This window comes from Triticum aestivum, chromosome 7B (genome assembly GCF_018294505.1).
Source record: "Triticum aestivum cultivar Chinese Spring chromosome 7B, IWGSC CS RefSeq v2.1, whole genome shotgun sequence".
Classification (NCBI taxonomy): domain Eukaryota; kingdom Viridiplantae; phylum Streptophyta; class Magnoliopsida; order Poales; family Poaceae; genus Triticum; species Triticum aestivum.
Window position 1 is genome coordinate 639,020,982 of NC_057813.1, and position 12,751 is coordinate 639,033,732.

Sequence of the window (12,751 nt, forward strand, 5' to 3'; positions counted from 1 at the left end):
GGTTACGACGGAGATTTAGAAGGCACTAAGTAAACCACACCTACATATGCAAACTAAGTGTTATTTTTGACCTCAGATTGCATATAAATCAAATACTATCAAATATAATTCCTCCCAAATTAATCACTATACAAAGCATTGCAAGAGCTAATCTAGCAATGAGAGTTGAAAGGACAAAGTTGCTAACCTTTGTGATCATTTGAATGGATGGGGGCCTTCAAATCTTGACAAATTTTGGGCAAAATTTGTGAGGAGCTCGAGGAAGAGAGGGGAAGAACAGAGGAAGTGAGGGGAAAGGGGAAGAACAGAGTGGCTCGGGTGGACGAAGGGTTTATGTACGTCGACCTTTAGTACCGGTTCGTGCAACGAACCGGTACTAAAGGTGCTGGACGGGCCCCAGACTGACAACACCCTGCCACCACCCTCTTTAGTACCGGTTCATGGCACGAACCGGTACTAAAGGTTCGCCACGAACCGGTACTAATGAGAACGGCCGACTAGCCGTTGGAACCGGCACTAATGGACACATTAGTGCCGGTTCAAAATCAAACCGGCACGAACATGTCTCATATTAGGTCCTTTTTCTGCTAGTGGATTGGGAGGGGTCGACTGTGATCGAGGATCACATTTCCTTCCTCCATGACACGCGTTGGATGCCCAACGCGGCATTCGTCAAGGCGCGGGTGCCGCCGGAGGAGGAGATCTCACTAGAGCTGAGGGGGAACGAGCGGGTTGTGTTCTGCTCGCACTTCCTCCGCAGCTTCGGCCTTCCGGTTAGCAGATTCCTTCGCTTCTTCCTCAACTTCAACAACCTCCAACCTCATCATCTTACGCCCAACACTGTGACCCTGCTCTCTGCCTTTGTCACGGCGTGCGAGGGCTACACTGGCGTCTTCCCCACACTCGAGCTGTGGGGAGCGTTCTTCTACGGGAAGCTCGGCACCTCCGCCAAGGATACGACGGCCGAGTGTGGTGGTTTCGTCGCCGTGCGCCGGCCGGCGAAGCGGAAAGCCTTCCCCATCATCAAGCTGGTGCAGTCCGTGAAGATGTGGCAGCAGTCCTGCTTCTACGTCAAGAACGTGGATCGGGCTGCCGACTTCCTGAATCTGCCGGCCTACGAGGCCGGCCCTCCGACCGGGCTCCGGCCTAACTGGGGCTACAAGCCGAAGCCGGTGACGCCAGACGCAGCGGCCGCCATCGGCCGACTCCAGGTGCTCCAGGAGTCGGAGGGCCTCGTGGCCTCCGACCTCCTGATCGCCTTCGTCGAGCGTCAGGTTCTCCCGCTCCAGAGCCGCCCTCATCCAATCTTCCAGATGAGCGGGCACCGTGACCCCAGCCGGCTGTGCACGAAGCAGATGCCGATTGCTGAGGTCGCGCGAATGGTGAATGAGATCTCCGACCTCAAGGTGTCGGAGGTACATTGGCGGTTCGGGAAGCGGCCGTACTCGCACGACGATCCGCCGCCTACCATAAGTTTCTTCCTCTCTTCCTTCTGATATGTTTTTCCAGTCTTGTTCTTGTCGTGATGCGACTCCCTTCTGGAGTGTAGATTTATATGTCCGAGGCGACGGCCGCCATCCTAGGGCCGGGTGGTGCCTACCTGCCGGACAGGGCGGTGAGCGAGTTGGACGACCCCGACTTGGGGGCGGCCGCCCTGGCGGACGACGCAACAGGTGGCAGCGGCGGAGCAGGCGGCTCCGAGGAGGGCGGCGGCGTGGAGACTTGGCCCGATGATGATGACGATGAAGACAAGCCACACCCCATCCGGAGCACTGCCAACACCGGCGCAGGCCCCTCTACTAGGTCGCCCGCCTGTGGTGGCAAGCGCAAGCGGAAGCAGGGCGCTGCCCTGTTTGGCAGCGCCCCGAAGAAGCCCAAGAACCCGGCCGCGGCGACCAGGCGGAAAGAAGCCGCGGCCAAGGTGGCCAAGTATCAAAGGCAGCCGAAGGTGCCAGTCATGGTGTTGGCGTAAATATTTTTTCATGTTTTCCGTATTTTTGCCAATCCGGCCTAAAAGCCTTTCTGACTTGTCTTCTTATTTCAGGGCCTCGCTGACTCTCGAGAAGTCGAGCGCCGCCTCGGTCATCAGGTCGGCGGCGACTTCCTCCACCAGTCGGCGAATTGACCCACCGCCGACCTTTGGGAGGCGACAGAGCGAAACGCGCGGGAGGCGCGTGAGGAAGAGGCCGATCGTCTGGCCAAGGAACAGGCGGACAAGGCCGCCGCGTCCGCAGAGCAGAAGCTGGCGCAGGCGGAGGCCAAAGCCGCGGAGAAGGAGCGCCTGGTGAAAGCCGCACGCTGCCAAGAGCCGCTGCTCGTGACACCCCTGAACACCGCACTGTCTCCGCCTAGGTTTGTGGCGACGGCCGGAGGAGCCGGCGACGATCTTTCGATCCGGGAGTGGGAGGGCGGCGACGCACCCATGCCAGACGTCTTTGTGCCGCCGCCGCCACCGACCAGCGGGACGCAGGACGAGCAGCCGGCCATACCGTACCGCCGGTGCCACCGGTCGAGGATACGGTGGTGACGGACCTTATTCCTGAGGGCCGCACACCCGCGCGCCGCTGACTGGAGAAGGCGGCCTCAGCACCACGGCCACAGGAGATCGGCGCCACGAGCTCATCGGTCCCCGACACCGAGGCGACCAGCGCCGCACCCGCAGGCTAGGTACACGGGGGCGGTACGGGCGCCCTGAACCAGGCGTCTCTTGATGTCCAGGCCAAGCTCGAGGCTGAAGCCGAAGCCCTCAAGCGCTGCAACGAAGCCTTCCTGGAGTGGCGGGCAGCCATCCACGTAAGTTTTCTTCGCTTTCCTTTTTTCCTTGATCTTCTTATTTCTTCGTGGGGGCGCGCTAGCGCACCCATTGGGTGTAGTCCCCAAATTTCGGGCCGGCTGCTGAGCAGGCAGTCCGGAACATTAACGTGTATGTATCAAATGTTGACTTGTCTGATATCCCTTACAGGACTACCACAATCTTGCGATGTCTCCTTCAACTCCAGGGTTCGGGAGCCGGAGACGCAGACCGCCCATCTGTCCGAGAGCCGGAGTAAGCTTCGTCTTCCTCTTTTCGTGGGGGCGCGCTGGCGCACCCGCGGGCTGTAGTCCCCGAGGTACGGGTCGACTGCTGAGCAGTCGGGCCGAATCTCCTCAGTGTTTCTTTCTTTGTTAATTACTTCTTCTCTGCGGGGGCACGATGGCGCACCCGCAGGCTGTAGTCCCCGAGATTCGGGCCGACTGCTGAGCAGTCGGGCCAGATCTCCCCGGCAACTGCATCCCTCTTTGTCTTCTTGACTGATGCTCTTTCTTCTTTCCCTTTTTTCAGAGGCCAACGCCGCCTTGCAGCAGCAGCTAGGCGAAGCCAACACCGTTCTACGTGGCAAGGAGGCGGAGTGCAGCAAGCTAACTGAGGAGCGGGACCGGCTGGTCGCCAAGCTCGCCGAGGAGACGGAGGCTCTCAAGACGGCCCAGCAGGAGGCGAAGGCGAAGGAAGCCGACCTCCTAGCCGAGTTTGAAACCGAGCGCGCCTCCTGGGCTAATAAGGAGGCGCAGACGATGGCCTGCTTCAGCAGCATCGAGGACTTAGTCGATGGTGAGTTTTATTCTTCTTGTTCATTGTCTTGAGCTGCCGGTCTCTTCTTAAGCCGACTGCTTGTTTCTGACTTTGTTTTTCATTGCCTTCTGCCCAAGCAGATTTCTTCCAGGGTCACTCCATCGCCGCGAGCCAAGCCATCAAGGCCGAGCGCAAGGAGCGGACGGCGGAAGGCGCGCAGATTGCTGCCGACGCCCCCCTGACCCTTAATGAGGAGATCCTCAGCATCCAGGCCCGTCTTCGGCCCGCCCATCAAGTGTTGCGCCGTCTTCAGCGCGTTGGTGCTCAGGCAATTTCCGCCCTCTGGCCAGGCTTGCCGGCTCCGCGCACTCCAAACCGGACCGCCGACTGGCTGGAGGTGGCGGTCAGCCGCCTGGAGGCCTGGAAGGGCTCTGCGGCCCGGGCAGGAGCGCGCCGCGCCCTTGAGTTCGTCAAGGCGTCGTATCCTAGGCTGGACTTAGCCCAGTTAGCCACATTCCGGCTGGAGGCGCAGGAGGAGCTAGCGGCGGTGGAGGTAGAGCTTGTCAACAGGGCGGCGGCGATCGCCGACTTCACCGACACCAGCATCTTCATTCCGGAGGTGGTCGAGGAAGGTGCCGAAGCGCCGCAGGAGTGGCTCGGGCTGAACCCGGAGGACAGCGAGGACTCGGCCGAAGTCATCGACTCCAGCGATGAAGGGAAGGATGGGGAGGAAAAGGAGGATGAGGAGGAGGAGGAGGAGGACAGCGACGTCGACATGCCGGAGGTCGGTGCGGATGATCAGCCCCACCCCGACCGGGCCTCAAGCAACGACCCGCGCTCCAAAGCACCGACTGCTGCTGGGGGAGGCTAGGTGGTCACCGACCAGCCGCCTGTTCCTCCGACAGACGCCACTAACTCCATCATCCAGCCCTCCGCTGTTCCGACTGGCGCTGCCAGCTCCGGCACCCAGCCGGAGCTGTCTGCCGCGCCAACCGGCGCAACTGACTCCGTCATCCAGCCAGAGCCGCCTGCTGCACCAACTGGCACTGCCGACCCCAGCTTCCAGCTGGAGGCGCCTGCTGCGCCAACCGGCGCAGCTGACTTCGTCATCCAGCCGGAGCCGCCTGCTGCACCAACTGGCACCGCCGACCCCAGTGTCCAGCCGGAGCCGTCTGCTACACCAACCGGCACTGCCGACCCCAGCGTCCAGCCGGAGTCTTATGCTGCTCCCTAGGGTGTTTATCTTTCCTTTTCCTGCTTGCTTGGTCTGGACATCTTTGTTAAATTCGCACAATTCCACCCGTGGGGTGTATTTTAAACTTTGCTGAATGCTGGCCAATGGGCCTCTATCTATGTAAATATTCTATCGCAACTTTATGCTTTGTTCTGCCGATCTCTAACTTTCCTTGCGTGTACTCCTTGCTTTTTTTCCTTTGCTGCCCTCCCTTAGCTATCCTCTTGCCAGCCAAACAGCCGCTCTGCGGACTGTGGCTGGTTTAAGTACTTAGCTTTTTTGCGGGAGGGCAAGTACTTAGCCGTTTGGAAGTTTTTGCAAGGGAGGTAGAGGCCGGCTGGCCGGCTGCTCGGCAGCTGGCCGGGCAGGTATGGTGCCGACCTCGGCTATATGTGCTCTTTCCTTAACCATTTTTCATGTGGGCACTGTCTTGCCGCCTCTGCTCGCCATGTAGTCGCTCCGCGAACTGTGGCTTCTAACAGAAGAGGTTTTAGGTGCCAACACATTTCTTGTCCGGCTGCAGGACGCGGCATATAGTAGAAGGCGGCAAACCTCCGGGCCGACTGGTCGACCCGGTGCCAGGCGGAATATTAACAAGGCACACACATGGGCATAACGCTTATCATATAGATAAAGGAAAGGGCAGTCCCCGAGTTCGTCTCGGGGGGGCCGGAGTCTTTGTACATAATACAAAAGGTAGCGTGATACATAATGCTTTCAACTGTAAACTCTTCGAAGGAGGTTTGCATTCCACGGCCTCTCCGTCTCCTTGCCTGAGTCATCTCTTTTGCGTGCTCTGGGCTTCTGAGCGTCGATCAGATAGTAGGAGTCGTTGCCCAGCACCTTGCTGATGATGAAGGGGCCTTCCCAAGGTGCTGAGAGCTTGTGCTGGCCGGCTGTTCGCTGTATCAGCCGGAGCACAAGGTCTCCCTCTTGGAAGGATCTTGGCCTCACCTTGCGGTTGTAGTATCGGCGCAGACTCTGCTGGTAGATGGCGGACCGGCTGAGTGCCAACAGCCAGCCTTCTTCCAGCAGGTCGACGCCATCTTCTCGTGCCTCCTTGGCGTCCGCCTTGGTGAACATGGTGACTCGTGAGGAGTCGAACTCTATGTCCGTCGGGATGACGGCTTCAGCACCATAGACGAGGAAGAAGGGCGTGAAGCCGGTCGACTTGTTCGGAGTTGTGCGCAGGCTCCAGAGGACGGCCGGCAGCTCATCGAGCCAGCAGCCGGCCGAACGCTTGAGAGGCTCGACCAGTCGGGGCTTGATGCCGGACAAGATGAGGCCGTTTACTCGCTCAACCTGGCCGTTTGACAGCAGGTGGGCAACGGACGCTAAGTCCAGTCGGATGCCCTGCGTCGCGCAGAAACACGCCAAGGCTCCTTTGGCAAAGTTTGTGCCATTGTCGGTGATGATGCTATGCGGTATGCCCTACCGAGTGGTGATGTCGGCAATGAAAGTCACGTCAGTTGGCCCATTCAGTTTCTTGATTGGCTTGGCCTCTACCCACTTGGTGAACTTGTGCACGGCGACAAGCAGATGAGTCATGCCACCACGGGCTGTCTTGAATGGCCCCACCATATCCAAACCCCAAACAGCAAAGGGCCAAGCAATGGGGATAGTCTTGAGTGTAGAAGCTGGCAAATGAGGCTTGGAGCGGAATCTTTGGCACCCTTGGCACTTCTGGGCCAACTCTTTAGCCTCTTCGAGAGCAGTCGGCCAGAAGAAACCATGACGAAAGGCTTTGGCAACAAGTGCTCTTGAGGCCGCGTGGTGGCCACATTCACCCTGGTGAATATCTCTGAGGATTGCTTGGCCCTGGTCCGGCTCCACACAGCGCTGGTACACACCAGTGACACTGCGCCGAACCAGCTCTTTGTTGACTATGGTGTATGCCGCCGCCCGTCGTTGCACTTGTCGGGCCAGGGTCTCGTCGGCTGGCAGCTCTTTGTTTACCAGGAATCTGTGGATGGGCTGAGCCCATGATGGTGCTGCTATCTCTCCGACTACTACGACAGCAACTTGTACGAGGGCGGTTGGGCTGGGAGGCGGCGGGTTGGAGTCGGCTGCCGCCTGCTGTCTTGAAGGAGTCCACGGGCCGACTGCTGCAGTCCCCGGGCCGGGCTTTGGAATTCCCAGGCCGGGTGCGACGGCTGCAGTCCCCGGGCCGCCTGCCGAAGTCCCCGTGCCGGCTTCTGGTATCCTCAAGTCGGATCCGACTACTTCAGGAGGGGCCGGCACGAAGATGGAGTCGGACTCTGGAGATGACTTGACAGACGGCTTGAGGAGGCGCTACAAGGCGACGCCGGCTGGTATCGCCTGGCGGGTGGAGCCGATCCGTGACAAGGCATCTGCTTGCTCATTATCATTTCTTGGCACATGGAGGAACTCACATCCGTCAAAGTATCCACTGAGGATACTTTATCTATTCTTCACATTTTCCTTTGTAAGATGATTTTATTCCTGTTGAGGATAATCAATTATGTTGTTAACCCCAGTCATTAAATTATGACAAGGAACTTGGTTTAATACAACTTTTAGATCACTTATTTTTGTATAGATGATAGTTGATATTCTGAGATGGTTAATGTTTCAGTTTTTTTACCTTATACGGTGAAATGTTCATCCATATAAATGGGGAATCTCTTCGTGTACGCTTCTCTGCCACAACATGGGTGCAAAATTAGGAGAACAACTGATCTGTCTCTATGGTGCATGCTTAATTGATTTAACGTGTCCTTTTTGGTGCATATATCTAGCTCCGATTGGTTCTTGATTTCTCTGATTGTTACAAATTAACCGAATTAACGTGACCTTATTTAAAAAAATTGCTGAGTAAACATTCAGAGAGACCTAATTAAGATTGATTATACTTATATGATATGTTTGTTAGTTCCTTTATACTCCAAAAGAAAAAAAAACTGGCTAACAAAACTCTGTCAATGATTAATAATTCAGTGTATAATAATTTATAAGAACAAGTACGATCTCAAGTGAACCTTTGGTTGGAAACGTCTGTTTCTAATTGAACTATAGCCTGTAAAAATATTAATAGCAAGGTTGTGTTTACATTTGTACCAGGAAGTGAATCCACTATCAACTGCATTGTGTAATAATACACACATAGGTAAATAGCTTGCTGATTTAGACAGTTATGAAACTCAAATGACAAATGTAGGATGAATGGAGCAAACAGCAATGACCGCATACAGATTAATGACAATGAAGGTGTTAGTTCCCACCTCTATTTGTTATGACTGTTATGGATCGGAATCTGTTGGATTAGTATATAGCACACGTGCCATTCCTTGCTTAATAGACATGCATTGCTCTGTTTGTCATGGCTGCTCTGCACTTTAGCCTGAGTCTTCAGTTCAGTAATTGTTGTTTCTCCCTAAAACAAAACTGACACTTTGTATGATTGATTACTCAGAGAGCCACAATCACACAAGGAAATCTTAATATGGCACTCAGAGAGCACTTAATATGGCAAATGTGATAATTATCATTAATTAAATATTTTTTGTTAAGTAAAGAGTTTCATGTACTTCTAAACCAAAGATGAAGTTTTTGTCATTAATTTACCTCCAAAGAGTTTCTAACACATTTTTTTGTGCTCAAAATAACCACGGTAGGTGCTTTTACACAACTTTTGCAGGTGCAGCCTAGAGATGCGACAAACCAAAAGAAAACAACCTGGCTCTTCTACAGGAATGAGGAATAGGATGAGCTAATCCGACCTATGTGCTTTTGCTTCCTCTACAACTTGGTTCGGTCCCCCTCTATGTTTTTCTTTGTAAATAGGACTGCTTAGATCGAAAACCCTAATCTAGTTGCCATTGCAAGGATCCCAAGGTTTCTGGATCTGAGAGAAGCTGGGAGAAAAGGGCGTACTGTCCTTTCTTGCTTAGGGGAGAACAAGATGGGACAGGAGTTAGGTGAGGAGAGGGAAGGAGACGACGAGGAGAAACATAGGGGGCGGGCGGGGAGGAAGCACGTGGGGGTGGGGGGACCAGGTGTGTTTCTTCTCAGCTCTATGGCTGGACGCAGGAATGGGGGGATCGAGAGTGGACTGGGACACTTTCCTATCCTGGAGAGGGGGATAGGAAACTTCCTAATCGGGAGGACCGCCAGGGAGCGCTAGAGAGCAGCCGACAGCTTGCTAGACGTGTCCTACAAAGTTTCATGATGAAAAAATATTCATGGATGTCTGGACAAAAAAAACAAAATACTTTCGAGAATTAACCTTTTCATATCATCATTTTTGTTTTCTTTTCCATACCTACACAAATTCTTTTACATTGCGAAATTTTGCATGTTGGTAAAACATTCAACAATGTTTGCCCCGAAAAAGATATACTCCCTCCGTTCCTAAATATTCGTCTTTTTAGAGATTTCAAATAAACGATACATAGGATGTATATAGACATATTTTAGAGTGTAGATTCACTCATCTTGCTCCGTATGTAGTCACTTGTTAAAATCTCTAGAAAGACGAATATTTAGGAACGAAGGGAGTATTTCTTTTTAAAGTTGTTCTTTTTCTACTCTTCAGTCACACGAATGCACGGGCGTCCAGAAACTCCATGTCCTAGATTGTCTCATCCAAAAAAAGGTAACGATTACAAAGTACAATTTTATTTGTAGCACTACAGGACTCAAAACTCTTATATACTATTCAATTTTATTTTCAGACGCCTGCAAAGGACTTCCACGGCAGTAGTAACTATCACAGTTGTCATATGTGAACATTGCATACTCGGGACGGGAGAGCAGAGCAGCGCCGCGAATCGCCGCTTCCTCCTCCACAATTGGCTCTCGGCCAAGGAAGTAGTCCCTGAAAAACGCAAGAATCTTGGGGATCCTCACGCTACCGCCGACGAGGATGATCTCGTCAACGCTATCCCACCGGCCGGGAGGGTGCCACCACCGCCACGTCACCAGCAGGTCCACCATGCTCATGGCTCTCGCCAACAGATCATGGTTGAGCTCCTCGAACTCGGCCCTCGTGAGCGGCTGGAAGAAATCCGCGCCGTCCAAGAGCGACTCCACCTTCACAAGCGTGGTATCCCGGTAGGTCAGTGTCTTCTTGGCCCTCTCGCACGCCGCCCTCAGCTCGCGAAGCGCGCCGTCGTCCCGGCGGAGGTCCCGGTGGTGCTTCTCCCCGATAAGCTGGACGAAGTGGTCCACGAGGCGGCCGGTGAAGTCGTCGCCGCCCAGGTGAACATCGTGGCGCCCTTCAATGAGATGAGCCGTGCCGTCTCGAAACTTGAACATGGCGCCGTGGGTCGTGTGGCCGCCCATGTGGAAGACGAGGATGACCATGCCTTCGCGCGCCTTCCCGTGATGGCCGTGCGCCGCGGCCACCGCGACGTGCTCGTCGACGTACCTCGCGGCGGAGAAGCCGCCCTCGAGCCGGGCGGTCGTTGCGAGAAGATGCCTTTTGTAGTCCCTCGAGTGCCAGGGGACGGTCAGTAGGACGTTCCTGATCTTGCGGCCCAGGTGCGCCTCCGCCATCCGCTTCAGCTTGGATATGAGAATTCCGGCGACTTCGTCGGCGGGGAAAACCTTGGCGCCGCCTTCCTCGCTCTGGGTCTGGATAGCGCATCTTCCATCCGGGGTCTCAACGAGTTTGTACGGCACTAGCTCCATCTCTCTCTTCACCACATCCTCAAAAATCCTGCCAACCAGATGAATTACAGCATGATCGGGCATGTTCCAAATGTTGGCATTGCCAAATATTGGCAAGACAAGACTTTTCAACTATTGGCAACTCTATATGAGATAAACAACACAACTCGATAACCAATCAAGTATTAGCCAATATTTGACACAATGCGAAACATTGGCAATGTCAATTTTTGGCACCAAACCAATTATGCTTTAATACCGCCGACGAAGAGAGGAGGAAAAAAAACAAGAGAGATTGTTACCTGGAACCGAGGACGCGTTTGAAGCCAGAGACGGCCATCCCGGGGCTGACGGCGGCGTGGTTCAAGGCGGCCTCGCCGAAGAGGGTGGCGTTGGGGGTGAAGGCGACCCAGGAGGGGATGCAGAGCTTGTACGAGTGGCCTGGATTCTGGAGCCCCCCGTAGCCGGCGATGCAGGCCTTGGTGTTGCCGATGTGGATGGCCGTCGTGTTTCCCCTTCGGAACGCCGCCGCACGCGATGCCGCCGCTGCAAGAAGATACTACCATATTAAGCAGCCTGCCGAACCAACTCCCCGTTGAATTGAAAACACTAATACGATTTGACTTGCATAAGCACAAGAGATGTACCGATGAGCAGAAGAACGGCAAGAGGGGGGAGACAACTCGCCATGGATTGATTCGAAGCTTTTACTCCAGTCCAGACCAGAGAGAGGAAAGAACGAGCACGTACCTCTGTGCCTCTGTTTCGCTGTTCGCCAGGGCCCAGGGGTGTGGTGTGGCACGGGACATGTCACCGCATCTTCGATGGCCGTTGGATCTTGCAAGCAGCGGCTGGTGATGGCAGGGCCGGTACATGTCACCCGCAACATCGAGAGCTTTCCGGAAAAAAGAATCATCATTCTGAGGAAAGTCTGATTTTCCTTTTGGAAACCCAGGAAAGCGTGATTTTATTATTTAACAAACAATAGAAAATTATGGTCTGCATGTTTTATTATTGGGTGTGCCGTGTGACTAGGGTGTGATTATGTTCTTTTTTAGATATTTTATATTTTAATATGTTATTTATTTATTTCCTACCTTTTCAATTTGCAAGTCATAATTTTTCAGAAAAAATAAAAGGCACATTGGCAACACATGGTGAAAATTTATTAAAAAAAAAACCCTCTAGTTGCATGCATATGTTGCCGCATGTGTAGTTGCGTGTGGGTGCGCCATATGCAGTTGCTCGGGGTGCACCTTGCGCCCGTGTGCAACTGATACAGTTTTTTTTAAATGGTTGCATGAGTGTGTTGGTGTCGTGTCCACGATGAAAAATAGAAAATAAGAAATAAGAAATGTAAGAAAACCAAGTTGCGTGGGGTTGGTGCACCTGCAGTTACGTGTGGGGTGACGCATGAAATTTACACCAAGGAGCGAGGATGCAATTATAGTTGCACAAATGCCGACCGACATGTTACATGCAAACAACAGGCATGCAATTGTCGTTTCCGCGTACCAAAAAAGAAAACACATACACCAAGAAACAAAATAATAGTACTATAAAAAACCCAGAGGCAAAAATCTACACCAATCACCTAGTAAAATCACTTATACTTGACTGTTGATTGAGAACAGAACCATTTTGTATTATTTTGGATAGTCTTATTTTTACCAAATATTTTGGGTAAAACAATGTTTACATTCCGACTCATTCCATTTATCAAATAGGAAACTTTCCACTCTCTATTTCAACCCTCTGTGTACCTTCTATATTCTTTTTGCGAGAGAAACTTTCGATCTATTTATACTCAGTCATGCCAAGTATAGAGAACACCAGAGAGAACAAGAGCCTCTATAACCATAGAAATGCAAAAGGGGTTTTCAAAGCCTTTGCATGGATGGAAATTTTCCCTATCAATTTTATAGCGGAGGAATTTCAGTATAGCATATACTTCCTCCGTCCCGAATTACTTGTCACAGAAATTGATAGTAATGAATGTATCTAGAACTAAAATACATCTAGATACATTCATTCCCGTGACAAGTAATTCTGAATGGAGAGAGTATCTGTTTACAAGAGAGAGAAAATGCTATTGAGTGATGGTTCAATACAACAGCGACACTTAATTTGCTATTATAAATGTGCAAGATCTTACTTCTCAGCCCAAACTGAGAGTCATATACTCCTACTTGGCACGGGTGCTCGTTCTGACTTATTTCATACTTTTAAGCGATATTCGTTTAGTGGGAGACGATGTTTTTGTCGACTATGAGATGGATGTATTGACTTGTTTATGCACGGGATTTACAACTAACAGGAATAGACATAACATATGA

The 12,751-nt window shown here is 52.6% G+C and overlaps 1 protein-coding gene across 1 annotated transcript; it reads right to left on the minus strand.

Annotated features, from left to right (window-relative positions):
• Nucleotides 1–9,354: 9,354 nt before the first annotated feature.
• LOC123161919 (luminal-binding protein-like) lies at nucleotides 9,355–11,239 on the minus strand. The gene is made up of 3 exons (XM_044579733.1): nucleotides 11,063–11,239; nucleotides 10,718–10,961; nucleotides 9,355–10,464 (listed from the first exon to the last, which is right to left on the minus strand). The coding sequence occupies exons 1-3, from the start codon at nucleotides 11,103–11,105 to the stop codon at nucleotides 9,459–9,461; spliced, it is 1,293 nt and encodes a 430-aa protein (XP_044435668.1). The 5' UTR covers nucleotides 11,106–11,239; the 3' UTR covers nucleotides 9,355–9,458.
• Between the last annotated feature and the right edge of the window lie 1,512 nt (nucleotides 11,240–12,751).